Source organism: Neophocaena asiaeorientalis, unplaced genomic scaffold (genome assembly GCF_003031525.2).
Source record: "Neophocaena asiaeorientalis asiaeorientalis breed wild unplaced genomic scaffold, Neophocaena_asiaeorientalis_V1.1 scaffold508, whole genome shotgun sequence".
NCBI classification, from domain to species: domain Eukaryota; kingdom Metazoa; phylum Chordata; class Mammalia; order Artiodactyla; family Phocoenidae; genus Neophocaena; species Neophocaena asiaeorientalis.
Genome location: NW_020172179.1, coordinates 46902 through 64688, shown reverse-complemented (window position 1 = coordinate 64688; position 17787 = coordinate 46902). Strand labels below are relative to the sequence as shown.

Below are 17787 nucleotides of genomic sequence, written 5' to 3'. Positions count from 1 at the left end.
CTCTGAGTCTTATTTTCAAGCCTGAATATTTTGTGATTTTTAAGACACAATCCTCAAAAATTCTCCAAGGTTCCTCACAGTCTACTGAATTAAGAGTTAGGATCTCAGCCCTTTATATACTGTAGAATCTATTCCAATGGGTGCACAAAGGGGAAAAAAATAAAAAGCAGAACCAGAGCTGAGTTACCCTTTAAAAGCCAAGCACCTACATCTAGAAGGAGGTGTATCTATAAGGACCTTCTAAAAACTGACTGCAAACCCCCCTAATCCAATCTTGATCATTCAGTAACATCCCATTACTCCAGCTTCCCCACCATGTCTTCCCCTGGTCCCTTTGCCTAAACCATCCATCGTCTTTATTCAACTCAACGTTTAATGAGCACCTACTATAATACTATGTGCCAGCACTGTAACAAGCCCTGAAGATACACAGGGCTTGGCACCTATGGCACTTCTGTGCAAGTTAGAAAAAGGCCTGGATACAGCCCTGGACTAGAGTGCACAATTGGCTAATGGTCTTCATGTCTTACTCATTTCCTCAGCCAGGCATCTAGTGCAGTCTGTAACCTGCACAACTGTACATGTGCCCTTGAATACAAAATTAAATAAGACACACACACTGTCCTAGGGAGTCTGTAAAAAGAGACATAAGCTAACACAGAATACAATGTGATAAGAGCTAAGATATTGGTAGCACAGCAGAAGGGCACCTAACCCAGGCTGAGGACTCAGAAAAGGGTTTTCAGAAGGGGCCGCACTCAAGCTGAATTTGAAGGATAAATAGGAATAACCTAGACAAAGAAAACTGGATTAGAATGGTAAATCTTATGATTGAGATAGATAGATAGATTTTTTTTTTAAACACAATTTTAAAAAACCTTTTTTTTTAAAAAAAAAAATGGGGAGGGTGTTCCAGGCAAGGGGAACAGAGCATGCAGAAATACTTGCTTGTGGGGAGAGGCAGGAGATGAAACTGAGTAGGTGAATGAGGGCCAGGTTATAAAGTTCTGCTGTATGAGCTAAATTCAGGAATTTGGGCTTCACCCTGAAAGCTGCATGGAGCTGTCAGAGGAGCAGTTTTCAATGGTACTAAGACCCCCCAACAGCTGTATAAAGGATGGCATTAAGGGCCACTCAAGAAGCAGCCAGAAGAGTGAGGATGCTTTTGCATAACGCAGGTGGGGCGTGGTGACAGCCTGGACCCAGGCAGCGGTAGTGGACGTGTGTGGAAGGGGCCAGGTGGGAGAGGAACTGAGGAAAACCCCACAGGACTTTGGGGCTGGTTGTATTAGGGCTCGTAATGCAAGGGAAGTGTTTAGGGTAATGTTCCTGGCTTGGACAGCTGGGTCACTGGTCCTGCCACTCCCTCAAGAGAAGGACAGAAAGGGCCAGAGTCTAGGGTGGAGAGGAGAGGATGAGTTCAGCCGGGGAGTCCATGGAGTTTGAAGTATCTGAGGAATACCTACATGGAGATGTCCGCTGGGCATTGAGTGTTTGGTCCCAGAGGTCGGGAGAGAGGCATGGGCTGGGAATGGAGATTTGAGAGTAGTCAGCGTAGACACAGGCATTGAAGCCGTGATACAGATGGGGATTCCCGGGAAGATATGTGGCTTATTAAAAAGAGCAGGAATCAAGGGCAGGGCCCTGGAGAATGGGGTCCGAAGAGGGGAGGAACCGGAGGAAGCAGGCTTCCTTCCACAGCATCCTGTCCATTCTCTCCTGGCCCAAACCCTGCCTGCTTCTCACTGCCCATCCCAGGGACCACCTTCTTCTCAAAGCCTTTCTCTCTCATTCTCTTCCTTGTTGCCAGCCACCTGATACACTAGCATCTCCTTTTAATCCCCGCTGTACTTCGTTTTTGCCTCACCTGTGACTCATTCTGTGGTGCTACAGATTAGACCTCTGTATTCCTTCTGCTCCGTGGTAATTGCGGGGCCTCTCACATGGCAGGTCCTCACACTCAGCAAACACAGTCCCCTTGTCAGTAAATATTTGTTGAACTGAATGAAATGGATCTGACCATTGGAAAGCATCATAAGATTTCCATTCCTGGAGATGGTTAAGCCTTTATCTAGAATTGTTTAGACTGGCACTGTCCAAGCACATGTAATGTGCACCACACATGTAACTTAAGATTTTCTAGTAGCCACGCTGGAAAAAGTGATCAGAAACAAGTGAAATTAATTTTGAGCAATATGTTTTATTAAATCTAATATAACCACAGTATTATTTCAATATCTAATCAATGAGATAGGTGGTTCTTTTTTTTTTTCTTAAGTTTCAAAATCCTGTGTGTGTTTTATACGTAACTGCACACCTCAACTTGGACACTAAATTATCACTGGAAATACTTGATCCATACTTAGACTTCATTAAAAAAAAAACAGCGATTATAAAATAGATTTGCATACTAAGTTGTTCCAAAACATACTTAAAACATTTTCTTATAACTGAATCAAGTACCTATTTTTAAATTGTAATGAATTAAAATTAAATAAAAATTAAAGTTCAGATCCTCAGCCACATCTTACGTGCTCAGTAGCCACACATGGCTAGTGGCTCTTGTATCAGACAGCACAAATCTGGACACCTGGGCCAGGTGAACCCTCTGGTTCTTTGATTCACAGGTGTGTGAAGGTGGCTCCTTGGGTCTCTTTAATGCTGTCCTCCCCTCAGGAGTTGCTAAATTCCAAGGGGGAAGGAACTCTCTGCTTTCTCACATTCGCCTGCTGCTGCCAGGGGTTTGGTGGGGGCAGACCCAGAGGACCCAGTTTGGCCATGTAGAGAATCCCCTGCCCAAACTCTGTTCCCTGCTTCGAGGAGCTCTGCATCCAAAGGCCAAAGCATAAGCCTTGCCTGCAGGTGGTGGGTCGTGGCCTTTAGATGAGATTAACAGCAGGTTAGCAACACGCCCTTTTCCAAGTAGCTCAAATTCACGTGTCCGGCCATAAAACACCGCTCCTAAGTTCAGGCCCACCTCCTGCCATCTCACATAAGGTTAAATGGTCCGTGGATTTGTTGTTTTCTCCCTTCTGTGCCTGGAGAGGTTAAAAAGTAACTGCATTAGAACAAAGTGGGGAAACAGGGCATCCCTGTGCTACCAGCCTTGTCCCCTGTAGATCTGCCTAGCAGCACCCACGGTTCGCCCAGCTCCCAGGCTCTCAGAGCCCTTCTCCACTAATTCACCGTCCTGCCCGTGGGGACCAGCCCTGGGGGAGCCAGAGGCCAGAGAATACCCTGCCCGAAGCCCGTGGAGCCCGTAAAGGTGGAGGGAGGTGGGTAAGACTTCCCAGGTGGAAGTCAAGAGGGAATTAGGACTGGCTCTTTCTGAGCTCAGACGAGGGTCTCAGGCTTTTCTTATGAGTTGCTGCTCATCCAGAGAACCAGCTCCTTACACGGGGTCTGCATCAGCCGGTCTGACTTTCCCACCTGCTGCCGCTTCAGCCACCCTGGTCCAGCGCGGTGGGAGATGGGGGAGCTCAAATCCACCAAGCTACTGATGTGGGTGGGAGCAGGGAGGAGGTTTTCCTCCCCTGCGTGGCTTGCTGCCTTCTCTTTGGGCCGTATCAGCCCACTGTGTACTGAATGCTAAATGTGCTCAGCTATTAAAAATGCAGACGATGAGCCTGCTTCTCCAGAAGGAAAATGAACCAGAGCAAGAGACAAATCGGCAAGCTCCCGGGTCTCCTTGCGAGTGCCCGGCGGCGGGTGGAGGAGGACCCCCCCTTCTCACAGAGGCAGGGCTCCTGTGGGTGTTCAGGGTGGGAGGCGTGTGTTCCTGGGCAGCGGAGGCTGTGCGGTAGGAGCGCCCTGGAAGCTCTCCCGCCGCTTTATGGAGAAGGAGGTGATAACTGCGAGGCCCCGTGGGAGAAACGAGGCTGGCTTATGGCTCTTGCCTGGGGTTGGCTTGAACTGGGGGCAAGACCACGGCTCAGTATCGATGGCTCCCACAGGACGTAGGGAGTGACCTCAGGACTTTGGCTGAGGCTGGAAAATTCTAGAGACCCAAAGGGCTGCAGCAGACCCTCCAGGTGACCTAACTGCTCTGACCACCCCAGATCCCTCAGCAGGGTTCTTGCAGTGCCCCTGCCATGCCTAGTATTCTTCAGTGGCCCTCCGTTGTTTGCCACAGAAGCTCAACCCCTTTGGAGGTAGATATATGATCTGGCATTTCCCACTTGTCCAACGGCTACTGCCAATGTTTTAACCCCTTCATTTCATTTTTCAGGTGTCCCGATCTCATTGTAGCTCCTCGTGTGCTGTTTCCCCTACCAGGAGCAGCCTCCTTGCCTGTCCCTACACATACTTAAAATCTCTGCATCGGGCTTCCGTGGTGGCTCAGTGGTTGAGAGTCTGCCTGCCAGTGCAGGGGATACGGGTTCGTGCCCCAGTCCGGGAAGATCCCACATGCCGTGGAGCGGCTAGGCCCGTGAGCCGTGGCCTCTGAGCCTGTGCTCCGCGACGGGAGAGGCCAAAACAGTGAGAGGCCCACGTACCGCAAAAAAAAAAAAAAAAAACCTCTGCATGAGCATCACTTCCTCCATGAAGCCTTCCTGGACTTTTTATACAGACTGAGATGCTCCTTCTTCTAAGCTCCCATTAACACTCAAGATACCACTATAACAGGTACCATCATCCATGGTACTTGTTTGCATCTCTATCCTCCCCTGCCCTCTCCTGCATGCCCATTTTTTAGCATGGAATCTGGTGTCCAGCAGATATTTCATAAACGAATGTACGATGAGTGAGTGAACAAAGGAAGGGGTCTGTGAAGTACAACTGCTCCTTCTTCTTCCTCACAGAGATGCTAAAGGAAGCAACAGGTATAAATAATTATTTTTTGAGTTCTCGAGGAGAAATCAGGGTGCCATTTTCCATCATGAAATTCTCTTTCTCCGTTACAATTTATTAGAGTTCGGAAGAGAGAACTAGGTCCTGGGTGATAAAAAGGAAAAACCCTCTGTGCTCTGGCAAGAAGGGAAAGGTATTTTCTTTTCAATTAGAGGCAGCAGTTACAGTCATGACCATAGCACATCCCCTGCGTGTCGTGTCCCAGGATGCGCTTGACCATATGAGGAAAACCCTGGGCAGAAGGGAAGTGAGGAGGTGGTATGGCGTTCCACAGAAGTCCCTCCCTGGATTCCCACTTACAGATCCAGCCCCTCACACACGAGATGAGGGGGGGGCACATTCGGAGGGCAGTTTTTGCCCCTAGTGGTACAGGCGTGGGTATCAAGGGAGATGGAATGGGGCAGAGGCTGAGGGAGGGAGGGTGGGTGGACTGAAGGAGCAGTCAGAGGTTACCGTGATGAGCCACAGGATAGAAAGGGCAGGTGGGTACGAGGATGGAAGGGAGGCAGGTTAGGATATTCAGGCATCCAGAGGGGATAATGTCCCTGCCAGGACAGGGAGGCATCTGGAGCTTAAGCCTCTAAGTGCTGCCTGTTCCCTGAGTTTCAGAAGAACAATGGACAGCTCCTTGGGTGTAAACTCAACTGACCTCGTCAAGTCACAGAAGTGCTCAAAAATAGAGACCAGAGTCTAAGGAAGGAAAATACAGGCTATGACAGCTGGGGAGAGAAAAGAAGTGGCATGACTGGAGATAGAGAGTCTGAGCCATGAAGGCATGGTCCTTCATATCTGCAGAGCACATTGTAATTTTTAGATGCCTTCGTAGCCCCACTCCCTTTTTTTTGTTTCTTTTTGCTTCTTTGTTTGTTTTTTGTTGTTTTTTTTTGGCAGCACCGGGAGACTTGTGGGATCTTAGTTCCCCAACCAGGGATCAAACCCAGGCCCTCAGCAGTGAGGGCGCAGAGTCCTAACCACCGGACCGCCAGGGAAATCCCAATAGCCCCACTCCCTTTTGCGCCTCAAGGCTGCTCGGTGATGAGATGAGGAAACAGATCTCCCTGAGGTGGTATACACGGCTGGACAGGGGTGGAGCTGGGGCTGTGATAAAGATCCCCGCCCTTAGAGCTCCCTGAAGTTCAACCCCTTTCTCGCCCTTCACTTTGCTGAACGAATGCCCTGGGTCAACCTTTCTAAGCCTCAGGTTCCTCATCTATAAATTAAGGGTGAGGAGGAAACACGACCTCCCGTGTGGGCGCAGCCTACCGCCCAGCGCCTGGCAGTGCTCAGTGTGTGCGTGGCAAGGGCGAGTGAGAGGCATGAGGGATGGGGGGGAGGTCGACAACACCCCTGCAGTGTTGTCATCGCCATGGCTCGTCTACCAAGAAGAGAGACAGCTGCAGGCTGGTCCTTTCCTAAAGCGTTTGTGCTGCTAGAGAGCTGCTTTGCTTCGTATTGTGTTATGTGATTTAACCTTCACTGCAAACACTGACTCAGTCATCAAACACTGATTGAGCCTAAGTGCTAAATAGTATGTATGTCGCTGGGATAACTCCAGAGTGATGTATGCACTTGGTCCAGCTCCCCGCCCTCGGGTAGTTCATGGCCTGGCCGGGCCACAGAGTCTTAGAACTAAAACCTTGCTCTTTGTTGTGATAAGTGTGGCAGAAAGACCAAGGAAGGCACAGCCAGCGCTGAGGGAGGAGAGGACCCGTCATCCGGATCAGGGCAGATGGGGGCGTGTTCACCCTGAGGAGGGAGGCGGGCACGGCAGCAGAAGGAACTGCCCACCCACGCAAAGGCCCAGAGCCAGGCGAACGGACACAGTGTTCCAGGAGCTCGAGTCCCGCGAGGCGCTGGGAGAAGGTGCCCGGGGCGGGAACCGTTGGGGGGCAGCTGCGAGGTTGGACTTGGTCCCCTGGGCAGTGGGGAGCCCACAAAGTCTTCTAAGCAGCAGGATAGCAGGGTCGGATTTGCATTGGTGGAGATGGATTGAGCACAGAGAGAGGCTGGATGATGATGGGATTTCGATACAGGTTCAGGCAAGCCGTGATGACGGTGAGCACGAGGCCTGAAGTGGTGACGCAGAAAGGGTGACACCGTGGGGGAAGGTCTCCAACTGGATGGTGATGTTGCTAACGCAGAGCTTTTTAAAAACGCAAAGTGTATTTAATTCGGGGCAAAGCATTTCCTGAGTCTGCTGTAGGGCTTGGCCTCCTGGATGGAGGTGGCTTGGGTGCGGGGCTGCCTGCCCAGTTCTGGATTCCAATACGGAGAAGGAGGAAGAGGTCGAGAGGAAAGATGCTTCTTGGGGAAGTGGCCCTGTGAAAGAAGCTGGGAGCAGAGGCTCGGGCGCTGACGGCAGCCAGGGATGCTATGCTCAGAACAAGCTTCCTGAAACCAAAAGCTGAGGGCCTGATCCCCGGTCCCGGTTCCCCGCCTTCCCTGGCAGGGGGATGGAAGATGTTCCGTGAGGGTCCCGTCTCTCCCTCTGGGGCGGTGTTGGCTGCAGGGTTTGAGGGAGGCAGTGAACGTGCTGGCTGCGCGGGCTCTGGAAGGCGAGGGGTAGGCCCGGCCGGCGGGGCAGCTTGTAGCTCCAGCAGCGGGAGCCGATGACCTCTGGTGGCTGCAGGCGGGAGCGCGCCCACTTGGCAACTCCTGAGCCGAGTCTGGACTGGGCCGGCGCTGAGGGCTCCGTTCTGCCCAGCACCATCGCTCCCTCCAGAATCCACTTGCTTCCTGATCTCCTTCATCTGAAATCCTGCCCTGAAAGGCCCTTGATACCGTTTATGCCTTGATGAGAATTTCACTGGGTACTCATTTTCATTGTGAGGCTTTTCGTTCTCACATGTAGAAGGAAAGGCACTGAGCTGGTATGGTTGGTTTGGTCTGGGCTTGTCTTAAATTCCACCCGGACTCACTGCCCGGGGCTGCACCCCTGCAGGCAGGCTGGTCCCCAGTGCACTCCGGAGACAGCCTGTCCAGCTTCATGTACCCCCTACTGTGCCAGGACTGTTTTCCCTTCCTTATCTTCCTCTCTCCTCTGGCTTGCTGATTTTTCCCACGATCTTGGGGTATTATGACTCCCCAGGAATGTCAGGGCATTTAGTGCCCATTGATCTCTCATTGGGTTCGGAGACCACCTTCTGAGCTCCGTGCCCTGGGAAGCCCTGATTAACAGAAGTGTCGGAGACACTAAACAGAGGCTGATGCTGGAACTTCCTGCTTCCAGGGAATGTGGAACAGCCTAGAAGGGGGCACATACAGTTCTTTTTCCAGACGGCTTCTTAGGGCCAGCAAGGACCCCCATTGCCTCACACAAGTCAGGGTTGCAGGAGACTACGTGTTCGTATGAGAGGAGGCTGGAGTTCCTCTCACTCTTCTAGAATGTGTATGCAGGTGGGAGCTTTCACCACTAGTGCAGGCTTGGGCAGTGCCTAGGAGACTAGAGATAGAGAAGCAGGTGGGATTGTGAAGTAGGGCTGAGGGCTCCTGGAAAGGGATTGAGGCTGAAAAGCCTTCTTACTCGGCTCTGTCTTTCCCCTTCTGCACCCCCAAGAAGTGGTCCTCCACTCTGGGTAAATATGGAGGGCCATCTGCTCCCACCCATCTTCCACTCATGCCCCCCACATCCTCTTCCACCCCTCCCCCCATCATGGGACCAGAAGGGCTAAGAGGACAAAAAGTTCTGATGGTGACAGTGACTTGCACCCCAGAAGCATCAGGGGCAGTAGGGAGAGGGGACGGCGTGATCCTCTCCCTCTTTTTGTTTTTGCTGCAATTTATTGAGGACCAACTATGTGCCCAAGCGCCATGCTAAGCACTGTATATGTATTATCCCTGTCAATCACTTCAGATACCTGTCATGACCTTCATTTTCCTGATAAGGAAACTGAAGCCAGAGTAGTGAAATTCTGAGATGAGCCAGGCAGGGCAGCCTCACGTGCCTGCCTGGGCTTTGCACTGCGAGGCCACGCTGCCGAGGAGGTGAGGTGGAACAGAGGCCCCGCTCATCCACTTGCCAGGCTGACCGCCATCTTTGTTTTGTTTTGTTTTGTTTTGCGGTACGCGGGCCTCTCACCGCTGTGGCCTCTCCCGTTGCGGAGCGCAGGCTCAGCGGCCATGGCTCACGGGCCCAGCCGCTCCGCAGCATGCGGGATCTTCCCGGCCCGGGGCACGAACCCGTGTCCCCTGCATCGGCAGGCGGACTCTCAACCACTGCGCCACCAGGGAAGCCCTGACCGCCATCTTTTAATTCCCACAGAAGTCAGATGGCTTTCCCACCATAATGCATCTAGCAATAGAAAAGGCAGGATTTGCATCTAGGTTTGTCTGATTTCAAAGCCTGTATTCCTAACCATTACCCTAAGTTATCTTGCAACACCTTCCACATTCTATGACCTTACCAGAACAATGACAAGGCACAGACCCCCAACTCAGCCCTACTTGTTCTCCCTGATTCGATCCTTCCTGCCTCTGGCCGCGTTTACAATTTGTCAGCGTCAGCTTGTTCATTTCTCCCTGCCTCCTAAGGGAAAGTCCCACATCATTCTTCCCAGCAACTAACCGCCTCTTCCCGCAATTGATGGATGAGATCTTGACCTATCACCCAAGTCACTGATGAATCTTCTTGACACACTTTAATCTTCTTGGCCAGCGATGGGCCCCTGCGAGCTCCTGTGGGTACGACTCCGGGCTGGCACAAGACGCTGCTAACCAGTCTTTTTGCCTCAGCTGCCAGGGCCACTCACCCCCAGTAGCTGTGTGGTCTAACCACATTTTGCCAGCTTGCTGAGGGTGTGTTATGTGGGAGGGCATCCAAAACTGTGCAAAGGCCAGGAGAGATTATGCATGGTGCTTCCTCTCTGCCCACCAGGCCTGACACTCGGCCGCAGAATAATGTTAATCTGGCAGATTTCCTTATTTCCCGTGCTCGGTGGTTGATTACCGTGTTTACTGTTTGCTTCAGGTGTTGACAAATTGGCTTTCTGAAAGTTTTCCCAGACGTTTTCCAGATTGAAAAAAATACTATGCATTCATTCGTCAGGATTTATATAGCACTTCCTGTGTCTATTGTACCAAAATAGGACTTTGCAGCTCTGTTATTTAGGCTGATTCTTAGGGATTGCCTGACTCCCAGACTTCAAGCATGTCCCAAGCATTCCTTCAATTTAAAGAATCTAAATTTGACTTAATGGCCTGATAGCAGCCCCCAAAATGCATCCAAGAGAGCCAAGGAGAATTCCTTCTCTGAGGGCCTTTTAAAATAAGGTCAATTCCTTTTGCTTTGGGATGACTTACCTACTATCCCTTCTTGGAAGGCAAGAGGCTGGGTGAGATGACCCTTTCAAGGGTCAGCCAGTGAGTCAGAGATCCTCAAATTCTGCCAGACCAGAAACACAGGCTCATGGGCCTTAGTGGAAGGAATTGGTGGGAAGAAATCAGACGGCTGAGAACTCTCATCAGACATGTAGCCCACAGCACAAATACCATATGTCTTCAGGCTCCTGCCTGTGAACTCCATCTTTCCCCTGTGCTGCTAAGTGGAACAGGGCTGGCGATGATTTCCGCAGGCCTAAAGATTTTCTGGACCATTCTTTTAAGGCTTATCTGTTGATGATGGAAGGATAAATCATGATCGCCAGGAAAGCATAGCTGGAGGGAGAGCAGCTTGTCCCGCAACACGTTGGTGGCCCTTGAAACGGCACCATAAGATTCTCCACCTCTGCTCTTTTGCAGACATCACTGGGCGGGGAGGGGATTCTGCCTGGTGCCAGGAGAATCATTTTTCTTAAAGCCAGAGGGCTCTCCTTGGTCCAGAAAGGTAAATTCAGACAGGCCAAGCACCCAGGAAGAAGACGCCGGCAGCCGAAGCAGCATAAAGAAGCAAGGTAGATCCAGCAAGGAAGATGAGGGGGGACTGTTCTCGGCTGTGGGATCCCTTCTGGGGACCCGGGACAGAGACGCAAAGACAGCAAGGAGATAAGTGCTCCCAGTATATTAGACACAGCAGGGGGACAAGCTGCAGCCCTGGGCTCCCTGAGAGTTCCTCCCAAGCAAACAAAACAGGCATTATGAAAGCAGCAGGAAGAGTGGGGACACGTCTTTCCCTTTCAAATCTTGTTTCTCAAAGAAAGGACAATAGTGAGTTGATAAATGCAACTAATTGTGAGACCTCGGTGAGTGTGTAAGTGCATCCCTTAAGATTGAAAGGACAGGAACTCGAGGGGCTTTTGTTAAACTTAGGGGGAACTAAGCAAAGAGGCTAATAAATTGCTTAGTTAGTAATCTGGGTGTTGCCCCTTCTCCACCCCTCCCAGCTCCTAGCAGCACATGGAGGTGCTGGGGCTCCTGTGATTTGACACAAATTGGGAGTTGCTCAAACTGTGACAGCAGGGGTCAGAATCTTTTGGCTTCTTTCCAAATGGAAAAAAGTGAGCCTCTTATTCAGGGTCTGCTGCCCAGGCTAGAACACTCTACTTATTGGCTGGGAGAGGTGATGGCAGAGGAGGGAGGGGAGTGGGAAAAGGGACAATGGGAGAAAGGAGAAGGCAGTCCTGAGATGATGGTGTTAGGGCAGCTGCCCTCCCTCTCACATGCGGGGGTCTGTATGTAAGTGAAACAGGACCTGGGGCTCTCAGTAGTGTCTTATGTTCGCCAGGGCTGAAAAAAATCAAACCTCTGGGATTGGCTTTCCAAATCCTGTGGTACCTTCTTGCGATCATTTGTTCCTTGTTCATCTGTTTGGGATCTGGGGGCTGTTGCCAATAGTAGTGAAGAAAGGAGACTAAATTCTCTCAGCTGGACCAGTGGCTGACATTTATGCTGGGGAATGAGGGTGGTAAAGTTAATTAGGAAGGTCTTTCTGTGTCTGTCTCTCTCTCTCTCTCATTTCCCCCAAGGATGTGTTTGACCCTTGCTAGTATCATTGAGCTTCCTGCTTCCCTGTCTTCTCTTAACACCCAGCAGAAGTACCTTCTCAGTTCAGGCCACAAGCAGGTTGCCTTAGAGGGAAAGCCCAAAGCCTTTGGGGGAAAGAAAGGATGCTAAAGAGAAAAGGATCAGGGCTTCCCTGGTGGCGCAGTGGTTGAGAGTCCGCCTGCCGATGCAGGGGACACAGGTTCGTGCCCCGGTCCGGGAAGATCCCACATGCCGCGGAGCGGCTGGGCCCGTGAGCCATGGCCGCTGGAGCCTGCGCGTCCGCAGCCTATGCTCTGCAGCGGGAGAGGCCCGCGTACTGCAAACAAAAAAATAAAAAGAAAAAAGGATCAGAGATGGTCCGCAGTCGGTCCTCCTGTCTGTCTGTAGCCCTTCTCCCTTAGCTAGTGGACACCCTTAGAATTCCCACCCCAGCAACTCAATCTTGCTTCTCCTCCCACTGCCAAGTGGCTGCTTACCTGGCTTCAGGGGTGTTTTTTTACTCCGTGGCTCCGCCCCTCACTTGGTCTTTGGAGCCTTTTGAAACATTCTTTCCTTAACACCCCCCATTCCAATCCAAGAGGACCACACATCAGCCTTCCCTTCTTGTTTCTGATGCACTTCAGTCCCACATCCTGTCTCTGGGCACTGGGATTGAAGTCCAGCTGGAGTTACGGAAGCGTTGGCAGTAGAGGCTGTGAGTGGACCACGCTCAAGTCGTGGAGAGAATCCCAAATTAGGAGATCAGTCAGTCACACATATTCGCTGGCTTGGCTCAAGCTCAGTCACTAACACGCAGTCAGGAAGAAGCATCACCATCAGAGAGGTGAGTCACGTGGCACTGTTCCAGCAGCTGGACCTGCTGCACCTGTGCTCTCGTAGCTGCCTTAAGGGACTTGCTGGAGTTGGACCGTGACTTCAGGGGAGAAATGCTGGCTGTACTGTGAGCATCCGAGGACCCCTTGACTCGGTTTTTAAATTTATTTCAGTTGGTCTAATTGCTCTGCATCGTTCTATCCCAACATCATATCTCTGTCTGCTAAGCTCATGAGTACTCAGCACACAACTCAGACCGGCTCATGGGACAAGAGCTGGATCTGGAGCGTGAGGGTCCTAATTTCCTTTCCTGAATTCACTTGGCTTCACAAGGAACTATCTGAGGGGAGGCCACACACGTGCTAGAGAATCTTCTCACCTGGCTACTAGTCCACGTGTTCACATCAGCACTTGAAGTTTAACTTTTTTCTAAAGAAATAAAAGTCTGCAGGTCAAAACAAGAGTGACAGATAAATCAACAAGAGCTTTTTAAGCAGGCTCTTATGTATTTTTAAAGTCAGGATATTGTAGTATAATTTAAGTTACATGAGTTTGTAGTTTGTGGGATTTTTTTTTTTTTTTTGGTTTGTACATTAAAATTTTTTTTTTAACTATAGTAAAATACACGTAACAAAATTTCCCATGTTAACCGTGTTTAAAGTACAGTTTAGGAGTATTAAGTACATTCACATTGTTGTACAGCCGATCTTCAGGACTCTTCAGCTTTTGCATAACTGCAACTCGATACCCGCTAAACAGTACCACTAAACTGGATACTCCCCTGCAACCACCATTCTCCTTTCTGTCTCTATGAACTTGACCACTCTAGGTGCCTCATACAAGTGGAATCATACAGTATTCACCTTTTTCTGACTTGCCTATTTCACTTAACATAATGTCCTCAGTGTTTATCCATGTGTCAGAACTTCCTTCCTTTTTAAGGCTGAATAATATTCCATTGTATATATATACCACATTTTGTTTATCCATTTATCCATCAGTGGACATTTAGGTTGCTTCCACCTTTTGGCCACTGTAAATAATGCTATGAACAAATATCTCTTAGCGACTCTGGTTTCTATAATTTGTGTCTTTTAAAATTGAGTGAAGGAATGAGCCTGGACGTATTCCATATCCCATGGCTTTGCATTTTTTACCATTTGGAAGAAATCGGGAGCGCAGCACTAATTTCACCAGGTAATATCTTTGCAGCTTCTCAGTGTTCTGACTTTTCAAGGGCTTCTTGTGCTCTTCTTTAGCGATAGGGGAGTGCTTTGAGAATTGCCATTAACTAGAAAGTAGCAGCAGTGCAGCTATATCTCGGTGATTGAAACACTCATCAAAGGCTGAACTGTCAGTGACTTGGTGTCTAACTAAAAACCACTGTTCCAGTTTCCCCTCACGTGGGACTTGAAGTCCCACCCCACGCTTCCCCGGGCCAAGAAAGCACATGGTCCTGGGGTGAAGTCTCATGTCTGGGAGCATTGTGCTCCGCTACTGAGTGCCCTTCTCACTGGCAAAGGCCTATAAATAACATGCGGGATCCTGTTCCACAGTCAGCAAAGGGGCAGGGGCTGAGGGGTTGCTGAAATAATTTCATGAACAAATTGATCAAAGAAATGATCTGTGAATGAATCTTAGGGAAGGGAGAGCCAGCCAGCCATGTGGGCAGATAAGACTCCTCACCTGCAAAACCAGCCTGTCTTTCATGTCCTCCATTGTCTGCAGGCATGTCTAAGCCCTCTTCTAGCCCATTTGGCATTCAGATAGCTAAGTCGGCTTCACTCTCAGCTCAGAAATGACTTGGGGGGCTGAAGTTGTTCCCATTCTGCCCCCCTGCAAGGAGGAAAGGGAATCTAGTTCAGGAACCAAAACAAAGCTTTTTCATCTCATCTCATCTTTTCAGACCCCAAGACAGAGTTCTCCACCGCCCCCCAGACACAGGGTCATCCAGCATGAAATGCACAGAAATCAAATGCATATCCGTTACAGGAGAAATGGCAGGGAAGTGGGGCTAAGGTGACAGACTCTGAAGAGCAAACACATACACCTTTGTGCTCTGTCTTCTTAAAATTCATCCTCTCACCTGCCAGCCTTGAGAATTGCCTATTTACATAACTAGCTGCCTAAAATGGAATATTAGATAATGTTCCATGGCGGCTCACTCAATTTGAGCCCATCCCCGGGATATGAGTGATCCAGAAGTCCTCTGACAGTGTATAGCGTGGCACGCTGGCCCGCAGCCATGCCTCCGTGTTGTGTGAGCTCTGAGCTAAACAGATGTCAGGCCCGATCGCCTGGGTGGGAGACCAGCCGAGCAGCGGGGGGGGAGGGGGCGTGATTCAGCACACGGCTCCGTGGCACAACGGCCTTCGTGGACAGACAGCATCGTTTCCTGAGCTTCACAGCAGGCGCCTTGTTCCGCCCAAGGTGCTGTCTCAGAGACTGCCGACTAAAGGGACTGAGAAAGGGGGAGCTGCAGGATCTACGGGGACAACCGGTCCAGGAGGTAATCAGTTCTGATGCCATCCCTGGCGCTGTGCCAGCCTCACACCCGCTCTTGGTCCTTTCCAAGGCGTGCATCTCCCTCCCTTCAGAACTGGAATCCTGCTGCTCTCGTATAGGAGGAGTATAAATAAGTGATAAGGAAGTGTCCTGATAATGATAAGCAGGCATATCTTCTCAGCAGACCAGATGAATCAAAGAAGGCAATTGTGTGTGTTTGTTCATTTATTTTTCAGTGTTCCGGTTCCCGTAGTCAGTTTAGAGAAAATTCCTAACCTAGTGAAGGCAGATGGTGCCAATGTCAAAATGAACTCTGCAACCACTACTGCGGTCACTTTCTGCTCCACCTCATCCTCTGCCGTCTCCACCCCACCTGTCATTAAGCCGGTCTTGATGTCCAAGTCAGTGCCACCTTCCCCAGAGAAGATCTTAAATGGCAAAGGAATTTTGTCTGCCACCATAGACAAGAAACACCAAAATGGCACCAAAAACAACAACAAGCCTTACAGGAGACTTTCAGGTACGTGTCTGTGTCCTTCGAGTCTGGCTCGTGATCAGATTGCAGTTGAGTTGCGTCCAGAACGAGGGAGTGATGCTTTCTTATCATAGAGCAGGTCTGTTTCGTTTTAAGGGAGACACGGAGTTTACCTGCCAACAGGAACCTCCCCCGCCCCTAAAAATACAGGGGAGAACTGGTTCTCTTAATCCCGGGCCAGATGTGGTACCTCGCTCAGCCCAGCCCTGAGCAGCAGTTACCTTAGTGACCCCAAGGCAGGAGGCTCTGCAACCCCTCAGCAGTCTGTGGATTCAGAGGGTCTTGTCCTCACACTGACAGGCCGAACTGCCCCTGGGTTCCGGAAAGCAGAGTCGGGCAATCCACCGTGATATCTCCCAGTAGCTCAGGGCAGGCTTGGGACAGTCGCCTTGGTGCTGTCTGCCCATCTCCATCCTTTGGTCTCGTTGGTTTCCAGGTTGATTCTGTGGTCTGGGGCTGAAACTGCCTTTCCCACATAAGCAGATTGGAATTTCCATCTGGGAACGCTTGGACTGGCACAGCAGATGGGGTGTTGAAGGGTCTCTCTCCGATCTACTTGGTTGCCCGAGTACCTCAGGGTACCCAGAAAGGTGCACATGGCCAGTCCTTAAGACAATGGTTGCGCTTAGGGGCCCCCAGGTGGGTGATAGTTGCTTTGGGATTGTTGTAGAAGGAAATCCGGCAGTTTTACTTTCTCTAAAAGACCAAGAAGAGCTATAAACTTTATAACTTCTTCACACACTCTGGGCATTTATCAGATGTCAACCAGAAAAAACAAAATACAGTTGACCCTTGAACAGCGCAGGGATTACGGGTGCCGACCCTCCACGCAGTCAAAAATCCCTGTATAATTTCTAGTTGGCCCTCCGTATCTGCAGTTCCTCTGTATTTGTGGATTCAGCCAACCTGTAATCATGTAGAACTGCAGTATGTACTATTGCAAAAGATCCGCGTGTAAGTGGACCTGCACAGTTCAAACCCACGTTGTTCATGGGTCCACCGTACAGGGTAAGCTGCCCTGTGAGAGTGAAGCTGTGTCCTCTGGTATGAGCATAATTCCTAAGCGCCCCAAGAATTGTGGGTCATTTTCATTTTGTACTTTGTGTTTATATGTGTTTCAGTTTCTCTATCTTACCTCTGTCACTTTTAAAAAGTTTACTTCTTAAAAGTACCTCAGGCCCAGAGCATTCTAATGACAGTTATTTTACCCTGAAAATCTCTCCATGTCCTTTCCACCCTCTGTCCAGAAAGAAAGGCAGAGCCTGGTGCTCTCTTGAGGGCGGGGGTCTCACTGTGTGGACGGAGCCCCCCGCTCCTGGCTGTCTCCCTGCAGGGAAAGTTCATCTTCACTCTGCAGAGGGGGCAATCCAATAGGCCTGTCTGGGCGCAGTGAGGCCGGCTTCCTCCTCCTGGCAGAAGTATGACCATGGCTTCCAGCCGGCACCTTGATCTGAAGTTGGTCGGGCATTTTTTGTGTGTTTTGGGGATTTTGCATTTTGTTGGTGGTTTTGTCTCATTGGGTCTTTTGCTATTTCTCTCTCACTTTCACATTTGGCAGCCAGCTCCTACCCCCAGCCAAACAACCTGCTCAGTTCCAGGCCAGCACGAGTGCCGGTGTGGATCTGGGCACGGGTCTGACTCCGCCAGGCCCAAGGGAAAGAACTCACACCAGGCGGCCTTCAGCCTGGCACCCAGACCCTCCTCGGTGGGCAGAGAGGGCTCGTAGGAAGCGAACATCTCCAGGCCTAGCAGTTTTCTTTCCTTAAAAATGAAGCTTAAAAAAAGAAGACAAAAGAAAGAGGCGGGATGCATTTTGATAGTCAACCAGGAAATCTGTCTTGGACATGAGAATGGTTTTATTGCAAACATCATCATCACCACTGTCGCAACCTCCCCACAGCTCCCAAACCTTCTTTTAAAAATAGAATGCATTCATTTATTATGGTCAGACCTTACTCCGCTAAGTTCAGGCAGTTTTTCAGGCAAGGTAACCTCTTTTTAGCTTGCAGCCATTGGAGGCCCTTAAGGAGACATTCCACCAAGTATATATACACGCCCCCCCGCGCGCCCAGCCACCCACCCGCCAATGCTGCTGCCCGTCTCCCTGGATGCTCAGAAGAGCTATGTCATTCCTGCCCTGCAGGACTCAGGTGTTTGTTGGGTGC

General features: G+C 50.3%; 1 protein-coding gene across 17 annotated transcripts in view; it reads left to right on the top strand.

Annotated features, from left to right (window-relative positions):
• The window catches only part of ATXN7L1 (ataxin 7 like 1), a 243812-nt gene that overhangs the window by 191408 nt on the left and 34617 nt on the right, over window positions 1-17787 (top strand). For 16 of the 17 annotated variants that reach the window (XR_003005423.1, XR_003005419.1, XR_003005427.1 and 13 more), the window contains one exon: window positions 15324-15607. Coding sequence is in view for 10 of the 17 variants with exons in the window: in XM_024760906.1 (XP_024616674.1) it covers window positions 15324-15607 (284 nt within the window). In the remaining 7 variants the exon portion in view is untranslated. Of the gene's footprint in view, window positions 1-15323; window positions 15608-17787 lie in introns of those variants that run through there. The other variant, XR_003005429.1, reaches the window with a different exon arrangement.